This window comes from Nicotiana tabacum, chromosome 7, assembly GCF_000715075.1.
Source record: "Nicotiana tabacum cultivar K326 chromosome 7, ASM71507v2, whole genome shotgun sequence".
NCBI lineage: Eukaryota > Viridiplantae > Streptophyta > Magnoliopsida > Solanales > Solanaceae > Nicotiana > Nicotiana tabacum.
This window is the reverse complement of record NC_134086.1, coordinates 101,709,889-101,736,299: the sequence shown is the minus strand read 5'-3', so window position 1 is coordinate 101,736,299 and position 26,411 is coordinate 101,709,889. Positions and strand designations below refer to the sequence as shown.

At 37.1% G+C, this 26,411-nt stretch overlaps 1 protein-coding gene across 3 annotated transcripts; it reads right to left on the bottom strand.

The window, feature by feature from the left end:
* Nucleotides 1–494: 494 nt before the first annotated feature.
* On the bottom strand, nucleotides 495–26,278 carry LOC107785946 (putative ubiquitin-like-specific protease 2B). Of its 3 annotated transcripts, none has more exons than XM_075217419.1 (16): nucleotides 25,933–26,278; nucleotides 24,777–25,048; nucleotides 24,608–24,689; nucleotides 24,466–24,515; nucleotides 13,488–13,673; nucleotides 13,310–13,358; nucleotides 12,714–12,822; nucleotides 11,845–11,919; nucleotides 11,117–11,242; nucleotides 9,804–10,004; nucleotides 9,666–9,721; nucleotides 9,498–9,594; nucleotides 9,104–9,194; nucleotides 5,146–5,265; nucleotides 1,955–2,365; nucleotides 495–1,413 (listed from the first exon to the last, which is right to left on the bottom strand). In XM_075217419.1, the coding sequence occupies exons 1-16, from the start codon at nucleotides 26,132–26,134 to the stop codon at nucleotides 703–705; spliced, it is 2,838 nt and encodes a 945-aa protein (XP_075073520.1). In that variant the 5' UTR covers nucleotides 26,135–26,278; the 3' UTR covers nucleotides 495–702. The 3 variants fall into 3 exon arrangements, with proteins under 3 accessions (XP_075073520.1, XP_075073521.1, XP_016462861.1); XM_075217420.1 differs by having other exon boundaries at nucleotides 495–1,409; XM_016607375.2 differs by lacking the exons at nucleotides 24,466–24,515; nucleotides 24,608–24,689; nucleotides 24,777–25,048; nucleotides 25,933–26,278 and adding an exon at nucleotides 13,758–13,896.
* Between the last annotated feature and the right edge of the window lie 133 nt (nucleotides 26,279–26,411).

Here is a 26,411-nt window from a genome sequence, read left to right as displayed (position 1 = left end):
AACTAAGTATCAGTAACATCCCTCTATATTATCTTGATTGACAAGTTTGAGAAATTTGCCAAAATAATTTATCCGTTAAAATCTTTTATTTTCCATAAATTTTCTAAATTACAGTCCTTCCTTTGTACTCAAAACTGCACAGGCCAGCTAGCATGACTATTTTTGCAAGATTTTCTTCACAATATGAAGAATGCATGTAGCTTTAGGTTAATTTAATTTATATAAATGTAAATTTCATTGCTTCCAACATGCAAAGTAAAGTAGTTTAAAATGCAGTATAGTATAATTAGGGCTGCAAGAAACAGTTTCTTAGAAGCTCTAACAATAGAGCAGTGAAAATAACAATATTGGTAAGATAAGAATTTTGTGAAATTACTTCTATTTAATATTTTCCGCGCATCGGGTAGGTATACTAGTTGTATATAATGAATGCACTGCATTGTTAATTTATAAACGGCACTTTTGTAAGAAGAAGAAAACAGAAACACCCAATATTCAACCATAAATGTTTATATATATATACACGTATTTCCTCCGCATAGATAGTTCTGGACAAAAAGGTGGCCAAAGGGGAAAGTTGGCAAGATTCATTGTTGAGACAGTAGGTGTATTTACAGGTGTACCTACTTCCTTCGAAATCCATATCAACCAAAAACGCTGTGCATACAAGTCCATTATGAATATTTAAGTCTCCTGGCAGGTCTATCCGCCTCTTCGTCGACGGCGAAACAAAGACCTCATCTGCCCTGCAACACGCTTGATACTGGATCCTGTTGTTGGTCCTAAATTATCTACTTCACTACAATTCGCAGAGTTGACCACCTCTGAATCCTGGATATATAAGCTTGCAACTTCCTCACATGATGTTGAAGAAGGCGCAGTTACGTTTTTCCCTGTTCCAGAACTGGACACCTCCAAAACTTCAGGCACGGGCCTTGGCTTCTTTGCAGCCTGCTCTACTAATTGTGAAGACAATATCTTTTCATTTACTTTGTAATCATAGATATCAGTGGAGTTAACCTCCTTGTGGCACGAAGCAGAAATAGTGGCTGTAGTGGGTAGGTTATTCTCCAGACCATTCGGATCATGGTTTTCATCTTCCTCCTGAGAGTCCAAAACAATATAGCCTGCAAGTTCCTCTGCCGAAATTGGTGAGTCAAATTTTGCTGCATCAGGAGCGGAAACCTCCTCTACTTCAGCCTTAAGCTCTTCATCATCTAGTGAATATGGAGATCGACATCCATAACTTTGACAACCTGGAGTTATCTTTTTGCTAAGAAGACTCTCTCTTCCAGGAAACAGGGTTTCTGCTTTAGAACTGCTGGAAGCATGTGGTGCTGCAAAAATTTCAATGGGCTGGCTCCCTGCTTTGATGGCTGGTGATATAGACATTTGCTCCCCAATTGCATCTTCCTTTTAAAAAATAATAAGAAACAAGACAACTAAGTTAACCACTGGAGATGTGCTCGGATGCGAATATAAACTGGATAAGAGACAGGAACATTGTCAAGAATGTGATAACTTCAGGCCAAAAAGACAAGAAGAAGAAAAACCTGAACATCAGAGTTAAACAGGAAATATTTGGACAAATACAAATACACCACTTTAGTAAGGGGGCAAGATGAAACAAAAAATTGATTGCTTTGCCAAAGTAGTAGTTGCAAAGGCCCCTTTTCCTGCACCACACCAACCTTCATCACTCAACATGCAAAGAGAATGGTAAGATAACCAACATCTGCAAACGATGAGGGTTCTATAAATTAATGCCCTTGCCACTTTCTTAGTTTTGTCGTTCACACCCTTTTCACAGATATTTCCCTGGAAACAAGCAATCCCACAAAAGGGGAGCTGATGACTATCCATGCAACTATTTTGTGAAGGACTTCCATCCAGAATATTGGTTGTTATAAAAAGTCAAGCAAACTTAAGCACCAGAATGATAAAGATCGATTACCTCTATTGGTGACATGACATTCCTAAATGGATCCAGTAGTGCCTTTTGCTCATCATTGTCATAAGTGGGTGGCTTTGCAGAATCTGGTGCTTGCAACAAATCTCTAGAAACCACTTCTGATACTGCAGCACTCTTCAAACCCCTAATAAGGTTGGCTACAGGAGACATAGTAAGAAGTTCAGCCTCATGTGAGCTCAAGTCACCACCAGGACATGCTTCTCTGGCATTCCAAGTTTCCTGAGGAACATTCTTACAAATATTTTCCTCCTCTAAGCAATGTAAAGAATAGTTGTCATCAGAATCAGCTGAAGAAACCTTCTGAACTCTATTTTTTGTAATTTCACTGATCAATCGTCTAATATGGTCACGTTTGCAATCAACATCTTCAGTTGAGAACCAATCTCCTGCAAGCTGAAAAATGGAATATTACAAAAAGTGCCAGTAGGACATGAATAACTGAATAACTATTCAACACAAGAAACAATAGAATAAACCCAGCAGCAGTCAATGTAACTGTCAAAATAGTTTCCCATCGTCCCAATAATATTATTGTAGTCTTCATATCAAGCTAAGAATGTTAGATCCCCATAGAGTTCAGTAAAATCATGCAATAATTAACTGATATCATAACACCATGATTACATATAGTAACATTGAGCAGATGCTCATTATATGATCTCAAACATTGCATCTTTTAAGATATAAGTTTGTGAAGAAATAGGTCAACTTCAGGATACTTATTCCTAGTCCAGTCAGACAAGTTTACCAATGACTCTGAATTTAAGTCGCTCAGCTCCGCAGGACAGTCAAAATCTAAAAATGGAATGAAAGACACGATTTACAATAGAGCCATGATTAATATGTCTTCAACTTATTTTATAGGTAAACAATTTTTGAACCCCTTTGCCACAACAGTAGAAACTTCCCGGATTAATATGTATTCAACTTTAACTATGAACATGAAACCTAATGAAATAATGATTCACAGAGATGCGAGAGAGGCAACATGTTAACAGATGATAACTCGAGAAAAGAGGCATCTTGTAGCCACATAATGCAACACCCTGCATGTCTGTAGCATTAGGCAACAAGTAAAGCACAACAAGAAATAGAAGAATAAAAAAAGTTCTAGATAATGGGGAGAAAGACAAGCACAATGGATCATCATAACTTGTAGGCTACTAGGCTCCCCTTTATGTAATTTCACTAAACTACAGGACAGGTATATTAAGATTACCCTAAGATTTTTTCTGGAGCTTTATTACTCCATACACAATTTGATCCTACAGAAAAATGCCAAAATGCAGATATGTAAGTTCGTATAATTAAAGCTGCATGAAGCAGTTCAGCAGTATCAACTAAAATTGCAAAGTACCAAGGGCGTGTTTGGTACGAAGGAAAACATTTTCCGGAAAATGTTTTTAAATTTTCCAATGTTTGGTTGGCTTAAATGTTTTGGAAAACATTTTCCTCATGAAATCATTTTCCTCCAATTGGAGGAAAATGTTTTCCCTATCAATCTAATGAAAATATTTTCCAAAACTCTTTTTCAACCTTCCCACCCTATTCGCCATCCCTACCAACCTCCACTAACCCATCCCACACCCCTAGCTACCGACCCCAAATTATTTAGAATACAACAACAACAACAACAACAACTACAACGACCCAGTAAAGTCCCACTAAGTGGGATCTGGGGAGGGTAATGTGTACGCAAACCTTACCCCTACCCCGATAGAGCAGAGAGGTTGTTTCCGATAGACCCTCGGCAAACCCCCACCCTAACTAAAATAAAAATATTCTTAATAGTACTTTCTTTTCATGTTATAGATAGATTTTTTTTTCATTTCAACAAATGAAAATTTTCTTTATGATATAAAAAAGTATTTTTTTCATTTTAACAAAAAAAAAAGTACTTTCTTTTCATGATGTAGAAAAAATATTTTCATTCATTTCAACAAAATGATGTAGTAAAAAGTAGTTTCTTTCATTTCAACAAAAAGAGTATTTTCTTTTAATGATGTAGAAAAAGATTTTTTTTTTTTCATTTAACAAAATAGTATTTTCTTTTCATGATGTACAAAAAGTATTTTCTTTTATTTCAATTAAATGAGTACTTTCTTTTTCAACCAAAAAAGAGCATTTTCTTTTTAATTATGGAGCAAATTTCAACGTTGTTTTTTGCGTAAAAAGGTAAAGCCAGCGCATTAGTTCCTTTAGGTTTGTGTGAATTTTCAGAAGAATAATTAAATTCTTAAAGAAAATAGAGTCCTGGAAACATTGGGTATTTGTGGGGAGGGAGGAGGGGGGCAAGGAACCATGTGGGCTTGGGGGAAGGGAGGTGAGGAGAGTAGCATAAAAAAATATTTTCTACTTTCTAATCAAACACTAAAAAATATTTTCCGGAAAAAGTTTTCCACTCACCAACCAAACAAGGGAAAATAAGTGATAAAACTACTCATTTTCCATGAATATTCTAGGAAAACATTTTCCATAGAAAACATTTTCTTTCGTACCAAACACACCCCAAAATTTATCCACATTGCATCACTTTGGCAGCTCAATGTGAAGCCTTGTTTGCTAGTCTGGTTCCAACTTCTCCATAAGTGAATTTCTCTATCCTGAGTCCTCTGTGGAATATTACCATTTCTTCTTTGTGCATCCAGAAGAGCATGTAGGTAAACTTGGGAGACTGCTTTTTGAACTTTTACCGTATCATGTACTACTAAGATGCACTATTCGTCAAATTCCAAATTCCTATATCCTCAAGCTCTTCCTCTCATTCTACCCCTTATACTACCTAAGCCTCAAGAAAATTGTATACATTCCCCTTTAATCAGCATGCATACCAGAAAAGAGAAAGATATTCTCAATCTATTAAGACGGACTAGTACCAATTAATCAAAACCCTGGAGCAGCTCTAGAAACAAAGATAAACGAATTAGTCACAATAGGAAATTTTGAGAAGTATTTGAGAAAAGAATTCAATGCATGAGGAATAATAGCAGGAAACCCTGAAAAGCAAGCATTCATAGACAAAATGACCTTGTCGACTTAATGAGAGATGGCGTGGATGAAGTGCAAAAGCTTCTCTAAAGTCCAAGATATCCATCACCTAACGCCCCCAACATATATAAAATGATAACCCCCGGTTCAATTCAAAAGGATATAACAAGGACGAAACAGCTTACAAATTTGGACGATGTAGTTGTTTTGGAGAGGTTGAAGTTGACCGGAGCCTGCTCCAGAAAAAGTTCCACATAATGTAGCAGAAAAAGGCCACAATCAAATGAGTTTTCCTGCTGTGGCAGCTGGAAGCAAAAAATAAAGGTGTGGGGGTGTAAGAAGATGTTTTACTATAAAAGACAGTAACAAAATATTTGTTATGATTGTTTACTGCAATTTTTAGTTTCAAAAAGTATGTTTCAAGCAGTATGCATGCATGTTGCAATCACCAAAATTAACTCCAAGTCTATGAAAGAGACCAAATAGGAAAAAGAATCTATACTGCAGAAAACTTTACAGTAGACATTTGATAAAAACCCATTTGCAAAAGAATGTGGTCACTGAGTAACATTAAAAGTTGTAACTCTTCCTGTAGTACATCATTAGTGGGATTCTTTCTTCTCCCTTTGGTTTATTTAAATGTATTTTTCCTTAGTCAGGTGCCGACTCACTATACTCAATTGAATTGTCCTCTAAAAGTAGTGGGATTCTTTCTTCTCCCTTTGGTTTATTTAAGTGTATGCTTGCCTTATTCTTTTTCCTTTTCCCCCTTTTTGTATAATTTGAGGAGGCAAGGGCAGTTGGAGAAGTAGAGCGGAGCAATTCCAATTCTAACCAAAGGGTCAATAAAACTGTCCAAGATACCACAAAAACCCCAAATTTACAAGTATTCTAGTGATAAATGCTTAACTTTATATGGTATAACTTATAAGTAGTGGAAGAGCTTGGTGCTCTAGCATGCAATTGAAAAAAGCAGAAAAATGCTAAATTAGTAAACAAAAATATGTCAGGAGTATGCAAAGTTCTCAACTAACGACTTTGCTGGATGAACTAAGGATATAAAAGGCTAATTTCAGTTCTGCAGTGAAAATGCAATGGGGCATATCGTAGTAGAAGAAAGAGATGATTGCTTATCCAATGGTACCAAAGATTGAGTTTATTTTTCTCAAATAGTACATAAAGACAAAATCAATCTGCAAAACTGTAGCATTCAGCAGGCATGAGGATTTGAAATTTGAAAAATCACAATTCTTAATGTAACAGATGCAGATTTAAAAAACCAATTGTATTTTCCTCCATCAGCTGCACTTTATAAGGCCCAAGTGCTTGCAGTGGAGATTAAAGAAAAAAGTGCAGGCAGATGATTACGTTGGAGATTTTGAATATGATTCAAAAAATATTAAACAACTAAGTAGGTGACTTATAAAGAGTAGTTAAATCAAGGATAAAGTAATATAAAGTACTATCAGGTACATTGTACTGAAAACAAGATATTTATACTGAACAAAAGAATTATTCCACATAAGGAAATCGGTCTAGTTTTTTTTTCTTTTTTTTTTTTTTTGGAGGGGAAGTGTGTTATACTTGGTGGCCGGGCTAGCTTGCACATACCTCAACTGATCCAGGGGATAGTCTGTCTACCCCACCACAAGCACAGGTAGCCAAGGTAATCCCATCCACCAAGGCTTGAATAGATGGGCTCAACAGCAAATCAGGGTGCTTTGTGTCGCAATTAGCATCTTACAAGTTGATAGTCTCTCATAATCTCAAGAGTTTTAGGTTACTTACTTCTTCCCATGTCCCAAAATAAATTTACTGTCCAGTCAAGAATTAAAAGTTCTTTCCATCGCACTTCTAATCTGTGGTTTTGACTGTTACAAAAACTTCCCCTATTCTAAATATGAATTTTGAGTAACAAATATGCCTTAATCCCATCCTAGTCCTCTATATGAATCCTTTGTATCTCAATGCTGTCCTTTTTTCAAAATAAGGATCCCTATGATGTATTCAGACCTATGTCTTTGCAATATTAGTACACAATTTATTGTTCGAGACCGTTAAGAAAATGGACACTGGGTTTAACCCTAAAAGCTAGCCCGTGAGGTGAGGATTGTCAAGACAATATAAGAAGACAACAATCTACTCCCTCAGCAAACGTGGGACACTCTAACAACCTTGATACGCTCAGGACTGGACATCTGGAGTGTACTGTAGACAATATAACATAGGGGACCAACATTAAGTGAACCGAGAATAAGATTAGGTTTGGCTCTAATACCATGTTAAGAAAATGAATATTGGGATTTGGGTCTAGTCCAACCCTTAAAGCTAGCTCATGAGATGAGGTTTGATCTAGGAGAAAACAATCCATTCCCTCAACCAATGGAGTACAATCTAACAAGGCAAATTGGAGGTTCCTATAAGAAGATGGTCTAGATCTCACACTTATCCCCAGTTGAATCGAATGTAAGTGTATCAACAACTAACCTTTAATCCAACTAGCTGGTATCAACTGTGTAGACCCTTTTGTTTCACTATGTTCTGGTTTTAGCTAAGTTCACATGATTCAATAAAATTCAGGTACATTCTGAGACGAGATACAATTTGATTCTCGAAATCAGAACCAAAACTAGGGTAAATTTGAAGAAAATAGCATACCTTATCAACGAAATCAATCCTTGACTTATCTACAACTTGAGAATAAAAAAGAAAATCCACACTGTACAAGCTATGCATAAGTATTCCACAAAATTTCTCATAATTTAGAGATATTTTTATTTTTTTGAATTATTTTTAGCCGTATCCCCGCACCCGTATCCGTATTAGGATCTGTATCGCCGAATCTTAGAATTTACATTTCGAAGGATCCGACCTCTAGATCCGCACCCGTGTCCGAGCAACTTAGGTTGTTACAGCCAATCTACTTCTTTTGGGTAACTAAACATTATATTAATCACCAAGTAATGAAATTACAAATCAAGTTTAGCTACTCCAAGAGAAAAAACATCTCATTTACCTTCTACCCATATCTACTTAATACATCACAATGACAACAATAACGACGACCCAGTAAAATCCCATTAGTGGGGTCTGGGGAGGATAATGTGTATGTAGGCCTTACTCCTATCCCGAGGAAATAGAGAGGTTGTTTCCGAAAGACCCTCGGCTCAAGAAAACAAGAAGAAATAATATATATCAGTACCATCAACAGAAACCAAAGGAATAATAACAACATAAAAGCCGGAAAATAGATGAAAATAATAGCAATAACCAGTAAATAGACCCGACACTATAAAACGAAAGAGTAGTTAGAACACAACATTAACCACTAGCAGTCTAAGATAAAAATCCTATCAGACTAGCCTCACATAGTTACGGCCCTACCCTACAACCCTAATACTCGACCTCCACAGTTTCCCATCAAGGGTCATGTCCTCGAAAATCTGAAGCCGCGTCATGTCCTGCCTGATCACCTCTCCCCAATACTTCTTAGGCCGGCCCCTACCTCTTCACAATGAATAGTTCTTTTTTTAAGAAAACCTCTACAAATTATTAATTATCAGAAACAAAATTATAATATATTTTATATTCTATTGAAAAGTTAAACTCCCAAATAATACAACATATATTTATATTACTTCTATAACAAGTCCGACAAAAAAATCCTTCTCAGAAGAAAAAGGGCATAATTTTGTTTTTGGACTTCTGGCATTGTAAATACGGCTTGCAGCACTCTCTTGGTGTTGCTATATATACAACTGTTAACATTTTTTTTTAAAAAGGGGGTCCTACAAAAAATGTACTCATGAATGATTAAAATATTAAGCTTCCTGTTAATAAGTGAAGGAGTTTAATAACTAATAAGCAGGTTGCAACTAATAAATTTTTACTTTCCCAAAACAGTGATTTATTAGAGAGTCAAATTTAGAGGTTGAAGATGATAATATAACTGTAATTATTAACATATAAACAGCATATAATCAGTGTTCATTCTATATGTGCAATAAATAGATTTTAAAAAAGATAGCCATTGCTTTTGTTGACAATAACCAAAACTTCTCCTTTTGTCGATTAAAGGAATACGTCTTATTGAAGGAAAAAGCATTTTCAATGCACGATAGAGAGATCGGAATGGAGTGATACCTTGAGACTGAAAAAGGGCAGATTCGAGAACTTCCTTGCAACATCCTCTGATACTTCCTTGTGCCTCTCTTTCCACTCTTCCAATAAGTAACTGCACTTACAAGACATGAAACATTCTCTCTTTCCATTATAATCAAGAAACAATCTTAGTCGTTCATAGTGAAACCTAAATGAATTTCACTAATACAGACACACTACCTTGTAAAGAGATCTCATATATATCATTGTTTGCAATATGCTCACTTGCATGGTGAATGACCAAATGCTATCACTAGACTATTGGTACAGATGTACCTCATATAATATACGAACAGAGTTAATTTATTTTACATGATTGCGACTCAACCAATAACTACTCAACCTTGTGAGTCAAAGCAACTCAAACGGATTATACCTTTGTAAAAGATTCTTCAGGCCTTTGTGGCTCCCTCTGATTGAGTCCATGTGCAAGATACATGGTACCCTAGATGATTTCTTCATTTCTTCCTCTCCTAAAAACTTACCTCCAGTTATGAAGAGTCATAATAACTAGAAACAGAAACAGATAAGTCATCTGATATACCTCTAAAGGTAACAACCTCGCCAGGGTGACAGATGACTATCAAACTCCAGTGGAGACTGTCACAAGAAAAAAAATCATAGTGGAGAGCTGTACCATAAAAGTTTTAACATATAAGATGGCTCTATAACAGCTTCTAACCTGAAGTTGACGGGAATAAAAATGTAATCCTTTCCAAAAAGATTAACTTTTGTAGTCCATCTACGAACTCGCTGGAAAGCAGCTCTACCTTCACAAGCTCTAGTAGGATCTTTGTCCAGATCAGCAAGCTTTCTGAAGAAAAAGCTATTGAAAAAATGGAACCTATCTTTCTCCTCTGGATTGATTTTGTTCCTAAGATACCTGCAATTCATTTCATCAATCGAGTTTTCCTTCTTTCACAGTGTCAAGCAGTAGACAACAAGTACAGAACTTCAGAAAAAATGAATGAAACATCTTTGAAATGTTGAAATTTGTGGTTTTACGCTTTTGAATGTCATTTTTTAGATGGATTTTTGTATGTCTCTTTCAGAGCAATAATGCAAAACAGTACAATCATAGACCAGAAGAAAATATTCTGGGTAGATCTCCAGCTTACTTTCATATGTAAAACGTTCGAACAAACTGTCTCTATATCCATATATCTATATATATATATAAACGTTTAGTTTACACAACACTTGAGCAACATCTGGAGATGGTATAATCTATAGAAAATAAGGAAACCAACCGATAGGAGTTTTGAAATACTATACCCTTAGATAACGATCTAGACACATATAAGGTAATAAAATTATAAAAGTAACATACAGTATCCTCCATAAATAACTACCCTAGTATTGTCAGGGTTAATTTGTTCTCAGGCCCTGGTACTCTACAACATGCTGAGGTGTTATAACAAGCGAACTATCAAACTTTAAAGATTGAACTTTATCTGTGTATTGAGCCTTAAAAGAAACTCATGTATGCTGTGAACAGCATGAACTGGGATTACACAGAGGACCTGATATTCATTTACATGGAGCCTATATACTGCAAATGAAGGTGGTTGACTCATGTTGCCTGTAAGAGATTACAAATATTTATAATCGGGAGGGAGGGAGGGATTATGACAGCAATAACCAAATCTGGTTCAGATGCAACTACTATGCAATGAAATCATTAGGAGTCCATCATGCAGTAAACTTTGACCTGTCCTGATTAAAAAGCTGAAACAAAATGAAGAAACATTTGACCTAAGAGTCACACAGCCACTAAATGTTTCCTTTTATTTGTGGTTAACAAAAGTAGATCCTACTTCCAGATGTTGATAACGAACCACATGCCAATATTTATACTTACAGGAATAACTAAGTTCACATAAATGAATAACCAGATAAAGAAAGAAAGAAAAAGGAACCAAAAAGATTAGCTAAATTTAATTCCAAACCAAATTAGCGGGGCAGTACCAATTGAAACAGGTAATATAAACTCACATAATGTAAAAGTCGATGATGGTATCATTGATAAAATTCTTAGGCTGTAATAGATCAACATCTCTCTTACTTATGGAAACTGCATCTGGATCCCCTTCTGGAAAAATAACTTCTTCAAAGTTATCTCTGGAACAGTAGATAATGAAATAAGATACAAGAATCAAACAATGTGAAGTTACTTCAGATACACAGAAGTTGGAGGCATGCGTACGACAAATCTTAAGGCGTTAATCAGTGACCTTTACCCAAATTTGAAGTTACTTCAACTATCCTTTTTTTTTTTAATTAGATTACTGTAAAGGTTGAGTTTTTACCTTTAGAATGCTAGAAACACATGGCAGAAAGAAAAGTCTGAGGAATATATATCTTAAACTAGAACTTTCAAACTACTTGAACCCTTTACATGCCAAATTAGCTAATTACTAGTCATTCTTCCTGGCTCTACACCTCATAACTGCGTCAATCTTTTGGCAACAAAAGAGAAATGTCGCCACAAAAAAACCTTTTATAATGATTCATAAGTCAAAGAGAAAGACATAAGGAACTCCTCCGGTTCCCGGGACCAGTTTAATATATATATAGAAATATAAGTGGGCATACTGTTTAAATCACCACTAGCAATTTGAAACAAAAGCTGTTCATTCTTTTGCGGCCAACCAAAATTAGACCTTAGTCAACTCGGCAAATCAGATGTACATTGAAAGGCGACAAGGATAAGTATCTCTTACTTGGGATGATAATGCTTTGAAACTGAACTGCTTTTCTGCCCAAAAAATGGACTGTAGCTCCTCGTGCAATCAAGTCTGACAAAGGAGGCATTGTAATGAACTAATGATGATATTAAAAGTTCCATCAAAGAGAGGAAAGGGAATTAACAGTAAGATTCTAAAAGCTACTCAAGGTAAAGTTGCTTTGGCATAACCGGTAAAGTTGCTGCCATGTGACCAGGAGGTCATGGTGTTCAACCCGTGGAAACCACCTCTTGCAGGAATGCAGGGTAAGGCTGCATACAATAGACCCTTGTGGTCCGTCCCTTCCCCGGTTCCCCCGCATAGCCATAGCGAGAGCTTAGTGCACCGGGCTACCCTTTGTTCTAAAAGCTACTGAAGGTAGAATCAATAACAAATTGATCTTCATCATCCATTGGTGGTATTAAAATCGTCATTTTAGTAGTTTCACTCACATCTCCGGCAACTGAGACAGTCAATTGGTACAGCAAGTGTGTCCTACAAGGCCAAGAGAATAAATCTAGAGAACTTTTTCAGACAAATTATCTCACAAATTCTAGTGGGGAAAAAAACTCTTCTGCTCCCACAGTCCATCAAAGAAGAAAACCTACTTTCTTCATAAAAGGAAGAGCATAATCATTATACACAGAAACACTAGTCTCACATTGAGCTTAGCCAGCTAAATCCAGAAAACAATGAAAGAAGTATCTCACAGATGTGCCTGGGGGAGGAGAGGCTGTTGACAATAAATACAGTAAAGGAACACAAGTAAACTTCATTTTCCACTACCAAAACGAAAGCAAGATCCCAAAGGACATCTAAAAATAAGAGATGAACCATCAAATACATTGTTCAATGAAGAATCTTACGATGTAATGTCATTCCATTTATCTTTGTATCTCACATCCAGCATCTTAATTGCTTCTTGTGTTTCAGACCAATCAGGGTGGAACAAAGCAAACTTTAACACAACAGCGCCTGTAAATTTAGAGGTATTCATGTAAACAAAGATCAATCACTTGTAGAATCACAGCTTTAAAAAGCTACCAATATTCTCCCCTAATAAATTACACAGAAAAATCTACGTTTTTCAGTTTCCAACTCCAAGTCTCATATCCCTCCAAAAGCCAAAAACTTGACCCATCAGACAGTTACATGCAACAGAATCTCCAGTACATATATGACCAACAGATAATGAATTTTGAATTTGAAAAATCTAGCATTCTCTTCTCCAACCTAATTCTAACAATTACTCTACCCTAAAGACAAAGAAGTTGTTTCATTAGAGCATGAAGGAGGTTCTTCAGAACAAACCAGCAGGAGAGCATGATTTGGCTTTTTCAGTTGCAGCTTGAGACCATGAAATTAATCTCAAATGTTGGGAATTGTAATTTAAAAGAAGGAAATCATTTATCTAACAACATCAACCATTACGTCGGAAAGTATTCTATTGAAATGCAGAAACCTGAATTTTCATTGGATTTGAGATGCAATTCCACAAGGGCAGTTTTAACCTAACATTAGCAACAAAGTAAACTCGCATGTTAGCAAGTTTCACTTACCAACCAACTCCCCCCCCCCCCTTCCTCTTTTTTTTGGGGGGGTGGGTGGGAATACAAAAATAAAGGATGCACTATACTCACAATTTTGTACCACACGGAGTTAATAGTGAGAATATCACAGTGTGCCCATTCATATGTAAATGGTAAGTTCATCCACTTGGAGGAGCCCTCAAGCCTTATGGAACTGCATGAAAAAGTCAAAATGGAGCTTGTAGAACACATATCTCCATACTCGACACGATCAGGTTTAACAATCACCGAAATTTTCTGCAAAGGATAGCAAAAAGAAAAGTGAAGTATAAGCAATAGTTTTCTGCAAGCTTTGAAGAAAACTCCTATTGTAATCTTCACCATCATTTGTGTTCAATTCACTTTCTAAAAGGATTGACCACCAATCGGGGAAAATCCATGCTCAACTCTCCTTTTCTTTCTTCTTCACCAGCTCTCGCCCCCTTCATCACTTTATGCTTGGCAGTAAAGGAAAAAGCACGCAGAGTGATACAACATCAGCAGTATTTTATATTCCAACATCAGTGTAAATTAACTCATATCTAGAATGGAACAGACATCATATCCTACCTTATTTAATTGATCTCAATCACATTATGAGGCCTGAACAATATCATGGGCGCAGAAAGAGTTCTGATAGAGGAACGGTGTGTGTTGTATTTATCAATATACAGCTTGAAGCACATGACCAATAATTTTTAATCGTTGATGTATGTGATTGATGTATCATATGATTTACTTCACAGTTCATGAAGGTGTTGGTTTATGTTTAGTCAACAATGGCATGCCAATTGGAAGAGTTGGTGGAAAGAGTTGGTGTGGATGCTAGGAGGAAGCTTCCTCCTTTGATGTCACCCATGACATCAAGAGGAGGTAGTTTGATGTCACCAATGACATCAAGAGGAGGTCTTTACCTCTATAAATAGATGCACTCCTTCATTTGTAGAAACCATCCCAAAAATAATACAACACATTGTAGTGAGTAGAGAGTTAAGAGAGAGAAATTCGCTTAAGTGTAATTGGGAACTCTCCCCTTCCTTTGTTAATATTAAAAAGGCAATTGTTCTCTGGTGGACGTAGGATTATTTTGATCTGAACCACGTTAAATCTTATGTTCTTTCTTTTACGTTTCCGCTAACAGTTCATTTATTAGTTTGTCCTACATTATGGCACATGGATCCTCCAAAACCCCCTTGTTAGATATGTAGTCTTGTCCCACATTGGAATAGGAGTAGTATGTCCTTGTATAGTATAGCTATAAATAAGGACCTCTTGTATTGTATTGAACATACAATATATCAATATATATCATATTTTCTCCCGTGCCTTCTCACATGGTATCAGAGCTATCGTAAGAGATTTATCGCTGTGCATAAATTCCAGCTATTCTGATAAGTGAAATCAGTCACCGGAACCCTTTTTCCGGCGACTTTCAAAGTTGTTTTGCATCTGCTTTGTCTCGGTCACTGTTGTTCCAAAAAATCCAACACTACCACAAGAGTAGTCACTGTTCGGCGACCAAACCCCAGTGAAAATCTCCGACGGTACTGTAGCTGTCCGAAGAAAATTTTCCGGCGAAATTACGACGTCGCGTGGGCCACCTTCCGGCCATTTTTTGGCGACGACTCTTCAGGGCAGATTGTTCCCCTTGCAATTCCGAGCCTACCCATCCAGGTTACACCAAATTTCGACCACTTTTATATTTTTCCGGCGTGAATAGTGATTTCAAAAGTGGACTTCCAGCCATTTTTTGAAAAAGTTCCTTCGGAACAGTTGGGTCGTCTGGTAATTCCGATCCTACCCCTACTGTTTTTTATTTCATTCCGACCACTTTGAATTTTTTTCCGGCTGCTACAGTAATATTCTGAGAGCTACAGTATTTCTGGAATGAACAGTGTTTTCCAGCGCAGAATAGTGTTCTGTTTTGCTGCTGTAAACAGTGTTTTCTCAGCGATTTCTTCAGTTTTCCCAAAGGAGTTACTAATTTTCACTATTTCAAGTTAACCCTACTACTATTAATTGTAGCGACATGGGAACCGATGCTTCAAATAGTCGGATGATTTCTTTAGTGGATTATTTTGAGTTTCTTCAGTACAAAGCAGGTAAGCAGACATCTTCTAAGATAGTTTCCATTGTTCAGACAGGTAATAGCGTGACTTGTGTCTCTCAATCTTCATCCTCTGAGTCTTGGGTCATTGATTCAGGTGCATCGGATCATATTTCTGGTAACAAATCTCTTTTCACTACTATTTCGTATTCTCAATCTCTTCCATGAGTCACAATGGCCAATGGGTCTCAAACCATGGCAACTGCAATAGGTCAAGCAAGCCCAATTCCTTCCTTACCTTTAGATTCAGTTCTTTATGTCCCTAATAGTCCTTTTAATCTCATAGTTGTTAGTCACCTAGCCAAATCACTTAAATGTGTCGTTTTATTTCTTGATGACCATGTTTTTATACAGGAACGCAGTACAAGGCGGATCATTGGTACCGGGGTGAATAAAATGGACTTTATTATCTTATCCTTGCTAAATCACATGGACTCATATCTTGTCTTCCTTCAACAACTTGTCCTGTTACTGATTCACCAGATTTATTACATAAACGATTGGGACATCCTAATTTGTCAAAACTTCAGAAAATGGTACCTGGTTTATCTCACTTGTCAGCTCTAGAGTGTGAGTCTTGTCAGCTCGGTAAGCATACTCGCTCTCATTTTCCTCGACGTATTGATAATCAAGCAGAGTCACCTTTTACTTTAGTCCATTCAGATATTTGGGGTCCTAGTCGGGTTAGTTCTACCTTAGGATTCCGCTACTTTGTTAGTTTCATTGATGACTATTCTAGATGCACCTGGATATTTTTGCTAAAAAAATCGATCTGAGTTGTTTTCTATTTTCCAGACCTTTCACGCTGAATTCAAAATCAATTTGGGGTTTCTATTCGCACATTTCGTAGTGATAATGCCCGAGAGTATTTGTCTTTCCCATTTTAACATTTTATGAAATCTCATGGGATTATTCATCAAACATCTTGTCCGTATACATCTCAACAAAATGGGGTAGCTGAAAGAAAGAATAGATATCTTATTGAAACTGCTCGTACCCTACTCATACAATCTCATGCTCCGTTGCGTTTTTGGGGGGATGCAGTTCTTACATCTTGCTATCTTATTAATCGTATGCCATCTTCAGCTATCCAGAACCAAGTTTCATTCTCTGTTATGTTTCCCCACTTACCTTTGTTCTCTCTTCCACCCCGTGTCTTTGAAAGCACTTGTTTTGTCCATAACCTTACTCCAGGAACAGATAAGTTAGCTCCCCGTGCTCTTAAGTGCGTATTTCTTGGTTTCTCGAGAACGCAAAAGGGGTATCGATGCTATTCTCCTGACCTCCAGCGGTACCTTATGTCTGCTGATGTTACCTTCTTTGAAACCCAATCATACTTCACAGGTCCAGGTAATCACTTAGATATTTCTGAGGTACTACCAGTCTCTTCTTTTGGAGATTCAGTCACTATCTCCCATCCATCTTCCTCTACATCTCCAGCTCCACCACCTATAGCTCCCGTTCCACCATCTATAGCTCCAGTTCCACCACCTATAGGTCCAATTCCTCCACATAATCTAGTTCAACCTTTTGCAGCAACGCCACTCTTGACTTATCATCGCCGTCCACATCCAGCATCAGGCCCAGGTGATTCACGTCCTGCATCAGATTCAGCACCTACTGCGGACTTGTCTCCTCTTAGTCAACCAATTGCACTCCGCAAAGGTGTACGGTCCACACTTAATCCTAATCCCCACTATGTTGGTCTAAGTTATCATCGCCTGTCGTCACCTCATTATGCTTTATATCTTTTTTGTCCACTGTTTCTATTCATAAGTCTACAGGTGAGGCACTATCTCATCCTGGATGGCGACAGGCTGTGATTGACGAGATGTCTGCTTTACATGCAAGTGGCACTTAGGAGCTTGTTCCTCTTCCTGCAGGTAAGCCTACTGTTGGTTGTCGTTGGGTTTATGCAGTCAAAGTCGGCCCAGATGGCCAGGTTGATCGGTTTAAGGCTCGTCTTGTTACAAAAGGATATACTCAGATTTTTGGGCTTGATTATAGTGATACTTTCTCTCCTGTGGCTAAAGTAGCATTTGTTCGTCTTTTCTTATACATGGCTGTTGTACGTCATTGGCCTCTTTATCAGTTAGACATTAAGAATGTTTTTCTGCATGGTGATCTTGACGAGGAAGTTTATATGGAGCAACCACCTGGTTTTGTTGCTCAGGGGGGAGTTTAGTGGTTGTGTATGCAGATTGCGCAGGTCACTATATGGTTTGAAATAGTCCCCTCAACCCTGGTTTGGTAAGTTCAGCACAATTATTCGGGAGTTCGGCATGACTCGTAGTGATGTTGATCACTCTGTGTTTTATCAGCATTCTGCTCCGAATCTATGTATTTATCTGGTGGTTTATGTTGATGATATTTTTATTACTGGCAACGATCAGGATGGTATTACTAATGTGAAGCAACATCTCTTTCAGCACTTCCAAACTAAGGATCTGGGCAGACTGAAGTATTTTCTAGGTATTGAGGTCGCTCAGTCTAGCTCAGGTATTTTTATTTCACAGCGGAAGTATGCCTTAGACATTCTTGAGGAGACTAGAATGATGGGTTGCAGACCTATTGACTTTCCTATGGATTCGAATGCCAAGCTTCTGCCTGGACAAGGGGAGCCTCTTAGAGACCCTACGAGATATAGGAGGTTGGTTGGAAAATTGAATTACCTCACAGTGACTAGACCCGACATTTCTTTTCCGGTGAGTGTTGTAAGTCAGTTTATGGATTCTCCCTGTGATAGTCACTGGGATGCAGTTGTTCGTATTCTTCGGTATATAAAGTCAGCTCTAGGCAAAGGATTACTATTCGAGGATCGAGGCCACGAGCAAATTGTTGGGTACACAGATGCTGATTGGGCAAGATCACCTTTTGATAGACGATCTACATCTGGATATTGTGTTCTAGTAGGAGGTAATTTGGTCTCGTGGAAGAGCAAGAAACAAAATGTAGTTGCTCGATCTAGCGTCGAAGCGGAATATCGGGCCATGGCTATGGCAACGTGTGAGTTAGTTTGGGTCAAGCAGTTGCTCAAGGAGTTAAAGTTCGGAGAAATCAGCAGGATGGAACTAGTGTGTGATAACCAAGCTGCTCTTCATATTGCGTCAAATCCAGTGTTCCATGAGAGGACTAAACACATTGAGATCGACTGCCACTTTGTCAAAGAAAAAATACTTTCAGGAGATATTGTTACAAAGTTTGTAAAGTCAAATGATCAACTAGCAAATATTTTCACTAAGTCTCTTACTGGTTCTCGTATTAGTTACATGTGTAACAAGCTCGGTACATATGATGTGTATGCACCGGCTTGAGGGGGAGTGTTAGATATGTAGTCTTAGCCCACATTGGAACAGTAGTATGTCCTTGTATAGTATAGCTATAAATAAGGATCTCTTGTATTGTATTGAACATACAATATATCAATATATATCATATTTTCTCCCATGCGTTCTCACACCCTATTGCAGCCATGTGGATTCAACATGATTTCTGTGTGGGTGTCATGCCCAATGGATTTGGTCAATACATTTAGGGGTCGTTTGGTTCACATATTAGTTATGCGGGGATTGTGTTGATTAGCATGATTCAAGCAGACTTGATTTAGGAGTGTTGATTAGCATGATTTCAGGAGATTTGATTATATTTAGGAGATCTGATTTTATTCTGATTTTATTTGATAGCTGGATTGATTGTATAAATTGATTTTATTTCCTTAATTAGCATTAGGAGCTTTGTATAAATTCCTTTGCTCATGGGATGTAAACATACACAGAAATACAAGAAGCCTTTTCTTCTTCTCAAAATCTACATGGAATCAAAGTCATTGTTACCTTTCTGAGGTGAGTTAACTCCCTCACAGCACTAGGGTTCCTCTTTTATCAAAGAGATCAAGTTTTCTCTCTCTGTTGGTTGTCCGTAACACAAACTCCTTCTGATTTCCTTCTTATTGGTCTGAAATACGGAGACATTCAAGGAGACAGTTTTTGGAGAAATCTTATCTTCGGATGAAATTCAGCTTTTCCGTCGCCTCCTAGCCAAACTTGACTCTGTTAATGTTGCCACATCCAAATCATGTGCCATCAGGTACTGCCTTTGCTGATAACCTTAATTCTTGGATTGTCGATTCTGGTGCAAATAGACACATGACAGACTCTTCTAAAGGCATTCAAAACTATTCTCCGTCTCCCAAAGGAGATAATGTTAAAATAGCCAATGGTTCTTTAACACCTATCTCTGAAACAGGTTCTGTCATTTGTACTCCTAATATTAAACTATCATTCGTGCTCCATGTCCCCGAGTTCCCTATCAATCTTTCACTTGTTAGTGCCATTACCAAAGCTCTATAAAATCGAGTTCTTTCCCGATCATTGTATTTTTCAGGATCTTCAAACAGGGAAAAGGATTGGCAGTGGTAGATTGCGTGATGACTTGTACATATTATATGGAATTCATAACTCTGGTCAAGCCTTTTTTAGGGAAAGTAAGGATGTCAACCAAAAAATAATACAACAGCATAGACGGTTAGGACACCCATCATTCTTTGTTTTGAAGAAGTTATATTACGATTTGTTTTCAAGGATTCGATTTGAATCTTTGTTCTGCGATGCGTGTGAATATGCCAAACATACTAGAAACTCTTATCCTGTGAGTGATAATAAAAGCACAACTCCGTTTATGACTATTCATTCTGATGTATGGGGTCCTACCCAAACTGCTTCTTTGTCTGGTAGTCGATAGTTTGTTACTTTCATTGCTGCACTAGGATGACTTGGGTATATTTGTTAAAAGCCAAAAGTGAAGTTTTCTCTTGTTTTCAGTCATTTCATAAGATGATTTGTACTCAGTTTGATGCCAAAATAAAAATCATGAGAACTGACAATGGCAGCGAATACATGGATAAAAGATTTGGTGCTTATTTGGAGTCCAATGGGATAGTCCATCAAGACTAGTTGTCCTTACACTAGTGCACAAAATGGGGTTGCTGAAAGAAAAAATAGGCATCCGTTAGAAGTAGCAAGATCTCTTATGTTCACCATGCATCTACCAAAACATTACTGGGGGATGCTATTCTAGCGGCTGCCTATCTTATCAACAGAATGCCACTTAAACCCCTCAATTTTCAAAGTCCTCTGGAAACTTTAAAGGGTAAGAATGAATATATTGCTCCTCCAAAGGTGTTTGGGCGTGTTTGCTTTGGCCACACTAGAAATTCCGGAAAACTTAATCCTAGAGCTATAAAGTGTGTTTTCATTAGGTATTCTCCGACATACAAAGGTTACAAATGTTATCATCCTCCCTCTAAGAGATCTTTTGTTAGCATGGATGTTAACTTTCGAGAATCTGAGCCCTATTTCAGTATTACCTCATCACCTCTTCCGGGGGAGAGCAGTAAGGAGGAAGAGGTGATTCTACCTAGTTCCATGACTGGACATTTTGATGACATTGTCACAGGGAAAAGTGAAATTGGAGAAAGAATTCAGGGGGAGACTATTTGGCGTTTGGATAGGCCTAATTTGAAAACTTACTCAAGGAAAAAAAGAGCAAAAGAAGCCATCATGCAATCTACCGAAGTTGAACCTTCTTCTACTGGTGAGTTATCTACATTTCCTAATGAGTTAGATGAACCTATTGCTCTCAGAAAAGGAGTCAGATCTTGCACCACCAAACACCCTTAATCTAATTTTGTCTCCTTCCTATAGAGCCTTTACCTTGTCTATTTCTTCTGTGTCTATTCCCCAGAATTGGAGGGAAGCTTTTGCAGATCCTAAATGGAAGCAAGCTATAATTGAAGAAATGAAAACCTTGTCAAAAAATGAGACATGGGAACTTGTCACTTCACCACCAGACAAGAAGTTGGTTGGTTGCAAATGGGTCTTTACTGTGAAGTACAAAGTTGATAGTAATTGAAAGATTCAAAGAAAAATTGGTGGCTAAGGGATTCACTCAGACTTATGGAGTGGATCATCAAGAAACATTTGCCCCTGTTGCTAAGATGAACACTATTAGAACTTTTATCTTGTACAGCTAATCTTGATTGGGACTTACAACAGTTTGATGTGAAGAATGTATTTCTTCGTAGAAACTTAGAAGAAAAGGTGTATATGGAGATTCTTCCTGGATTTGATACTGCACAGAGTCAAGTAAAGATATGCAGATTGAAGAAAGCCTTATACGGACTGAAGCAATCCCCCAGAGCTTGGTTTGACAGATTCAGCAAAGCAATGATCTCCTTTGGTTACCAACAAAGCAATGATGATCACATCTCGTCATAAGACATCAAACGGGTAAACTCACTCTTCTCATAGTTTATATTGATGACATAGTAATGACAGGAGATGACAAAAAAGGGATATCTCGATTGAAGAAGTTGTTGGCATATGAATTTGAGATCAAAGATCTAGGAAAATTGCAGTACTTCTTGGGAATTGAGGCTGCTAGATCCAAAAGAGGAATCTTTATTTCTCAAAGGAAGTATATTCTGGATCTTTTGAAAGAAACCGGTATGACAGGTTGCAGACCCGCAGAATCGCCCATTGAAAGCAATCACAAGTTACAAAGCGGAGTTGGAGAATCAATTGATAAAGAGAGATGTCAGAGGCTGGTTGGAAGACTCATTTATCTCTCCCACAATAGACCAAACATAGCCTATTCAGTTAGCCTGGTGAGTCAGTTCATGCATGATCCCCGAGATCCTCATATGCAAGCTGCCTTTCACATTTTGTGTTATATGAAGTCAGCTCCAGGGAAAGGTCAACTTTTCTCCAAACATGATCACCTCCAAACAGAAGCTTTTACAGACGCGGATTGGGCTGGATCTCTAGATGACAGAAGATCAACATTCGGTTACTGTACGCTCGCAGGAGGAAACTTGGTTACTTGGAGAAGCAAGAAGCAAAGTATAGTTGCTAGATCAAGTGCGGAGGCAGAATATAGAGCTATGGCCCAGGGTGTTTGCGAATTGCTTTGGCTACAAAAGCTACTACATGAATTGAGACTGTATGAAAAAGAAAAACTTTCCTTGTACTGTGACAATAAAGTTGCCATCAGTATAGATCATAATCTAGTCCAGCATGACCGATAAAAGCATGTGGAAATTGATCGACACTTCATCAAAGAAAAAGTTCCAACTGGTGTCTTGAGTTTGTTTCATGTGCCATCGGAAAAACAGCTAGCTGATGTGTTTACCAAAGGTCCCAACAAGCGAACTTTCCATACTTTGAGTTGCAAGTTGGGCATGTGCGACATCTTTGCACCAACTTGAGGGGGAGTGTTGATTAGCATGATTCAAGGAAACTTGATTTAGGAGTGTTGATTAGCATGATTTCAGGAGATTTGATTATATTTAGGAGATATAATTTTATTTGATTTGATTTGATAGCCGGATAGATTGTATAAATTTATTTTATTTCCTTAATTAGCATTAGGAGCTTTGTATAAATTCCCTTGCTCATGGGAAGTAAACATACACAGAAATACAAGAAGCATTTTCTTCTTCTCAAAATCTACAGATTGTTTATGAGGTGATTAATAATGAAGAGATTTTATGCATGAACTACTTACACAAAAGGGCATTTTTGTTTCTAGATATTTAATACTTGCATTGCTAATGCAAGTATTCTTATTCCACATTTTTATCCCGCATAACTTAATGCGGGTATTATTTATAATCACCAACCAAACGATGCATTAGTTATGCAGGGATTATTTTATTCATATGCTACCAACCAAGCATTCCATTATTTTAAGCAGGACTTTGTGCGGAGATAATTATTGCTAAACCATCAGCAAAATGATATGTTAGGGTGTGTTAACTACAACTATGGTAGAGAAGCATATTTCAAATTGATGGATCTATACGAGCGCGTGCACTTGCAGACACACAAAGTATCAGAAACTTTGATATCATAGGAGATATACTTATGGAACAAAATGTTGAATTTACTGATACGTACTTGGTATGTATTTATTGGCAGCATCCAGCACCCATACCTGCAATACTAAATGTATCGCCGAATCCTAAGATTTAGGTGACAACAAATCCGACTCCTAGATCCTCACTCATATCAGATAACCACCCTCGTTTCCGTGGAACAAAAGTCCTACATATATACTGTTTTCATATGAAATTTTTTACTTTTGATTTATCCATGGTTGTTTAACAAAACCTATTTGCTTTCTTATATATTTTAAGATTAATGACGTGCTCAGATCCCTTATGCATGCCGCTTTGCAGTCAATATGGAAGTTCAGCCATGAAATATTGCTGAATGAAAGAAGAAGAAACGTAGAGAAGCTGCATCTTGGACTAGCAAGTTGAGTAAGCTGCCAGCTATGTTATCACCACTAATAGTTCATGAAACCGTCTTGCATAAGAGTTACAGAAGAAGCTAGCATTTTATCTCAACTGTGCAGCTTATGGGGGAGCAATCATTATAAGGTGGCTTGATTTTGGAACCTAAAACTAAACAGGAAGTTAAGACGAAACAGAACTTAGAAAGATTAGGTTTTCTGCCTCTACACCACTAACTAAGAAAAGCTGGTCTGGAGAGAAAAGTTAAGTTTGTATTGGAAAAGTTGTTGCTTTAATTACTCGATTTTGCATTTCCATTATTATTATTATCATTATTATTATTATTATTATTATTATTATTATTATTATTATTATTATTATTACTATTACTATTATTATTATTATTATTTTATTATTATATTATTATTATTATTAAAGTACAGTTAGCCTAAAGGTTAGCAGCTACACCAAAGAAATTGTGAACAACACATCAGCTGGAAAAAGGATTTATAGTCAATGAACCATCTTTTAGAAAAATTACTTTTAGATGCTCAAAGTTATGATGGAGTAAACAAAGCACAGAGGCTTGCTCTATCAGATACAAGAATGAATATCATTTTACTTCTGAAGACTACAAGAGGCATGCTCACTTTATCACATAGATTAGGACTTTGCATCAACTCTTGCTGGTTTCCTGAACCTAAAATGATTAAAAACAGAACATCTTCATAAGTAAATAAGTGGCTTTATATGAGCAACCGTTGAAAATATGAAATGATAATTTAAACAAACCCTTATTTTCTGGCAGATAACAGGCTGGCTTGGATGATTCGATTTCAGTAGCATCATCTGAATCTAGAATAACTGGCTCATTCTGCAGAAGTTTTGGATGGTATAGTCATTAAGCATTCGTTAGAAGTATGTAAAGTTTGAAACATGAGAAATTGAGAAATATGGGTACATCAGCAAAAAGTGTTCCCCTAAAACTTTTGCCATCAGTGACAGAGCATCCAGGTATTTTCGCTCTTGTTAAACGGGATTTGGCCCCGGAAGTGTCACATTTTGACTCAAGATGACCAAGAGAATAATCCGTTGAAGGCTTCAAACTTGAAAAGCTAGATGTCACAGTGGCACCTGACTCCAATATCTTCTTTTCTGCAATATCATCACTATCATCAATGTGTAGGATTTCACTCACGGAATCATTTTCTGAACTCCTTGTTCTTCCTTCAACTAAGGAAAATTTGTTAAATAGAATATCAGCACTTCTATAGTTAAAAGAAAAAAAAAAGATAAACTAAAAGCCTGCTGGACAAAAACAGGGCAAAAGTTTAGCAATGAAAAAAAAATACCGAAAGGAATCTGCAAACAGAAATAGATGTCACCTAGTTTAAGCCAAATATTTTCACAGATCTTATAGATATGTCATTCATCTTCAACAAATTCAAAACCAAAAGCATGTACAATTTTAAGAAGATGGCTTCCTTTAGTTAATCCATGTGGGATGAATGCAAAAGCATTATATATGTTTCATGGAGATGTATCAATTTAATTGAATCCATAAACACTATTATTGTATACTTTGAGCAAAATCTGATAAGAAGAAACTGCAAGAATAAGTTACACCACAAAACTTCTGTTTCTCAATTCCTAGATATATGCATCAACTTATTCTCGTCGTTGATACTTCCGCTCAATGTGTCCGTCATCCCCCATGTAGTAGTGCAAGGATCATGCTCAACCGAAGTACATTCTCAGTCTCCGTCCATTACCTTCAACCCTATGTTCATCACTTTTATTCCCTTTTTTTACACAATCGTATTGTTATCTTTCAACTTTTATATTTTCCCCCTCTTCTGAAATTAGACACAACTCAGAAGTTGCACTTTTACTTCCTGCGGTAGAATGATAAACCAAAACCATCAGATGTATTATGGTTCCATTATGTCTTTTTTCTTCCTATTCCAATACTTCATGTTTCGAGTGTCAAGATCAATTTGAAATAAAACAATGTTTTGCACTAGTATAATACAAGAGCAACAAAGAAAAATAACTACATTATGTTCAATCAAAGATTGTACGCTGGAAACAAAAATTAGGGTTTTGCAGAAACGTACAGAAACCGAGAAAGGTGTACTTATCAATCGGGGAATGGATTTTTTTAGGTTTTTGAATTTTAAATGCTTGCAATAACTTTTTGGAGTGTTTCTCAACGCGCTCATCGTCAGGGTTAAACTCGAAAATGGAGAATTTGTGATTGCTAGGGCTTTGGCTGTTGCTGCTACTCGTCTTCTTCTTTCGGCTATTCCTCTTTGTCATTGTGGATGATCGTACCTTTTGCGCTGCCTCAACGGTGCCTTTGCCCACTTTCCACGCCAAAGATTTTGCCTCTCTTTTGTCCCAATTTAAATGAAACTTACAATTTTACATTTGAAAAAGTTGCAAAAGATTCCAATTAATAGTTGTAACTCAATTCTAATTAAATACAGTTGCATAAAGTGAAAAGAAAATATAAAAGATGACACATTTTTCCAATTTTATAGTACCGAGATCAACAATGAATCTTCAAAATTCGTTGCATAACCCAAAATTCTAT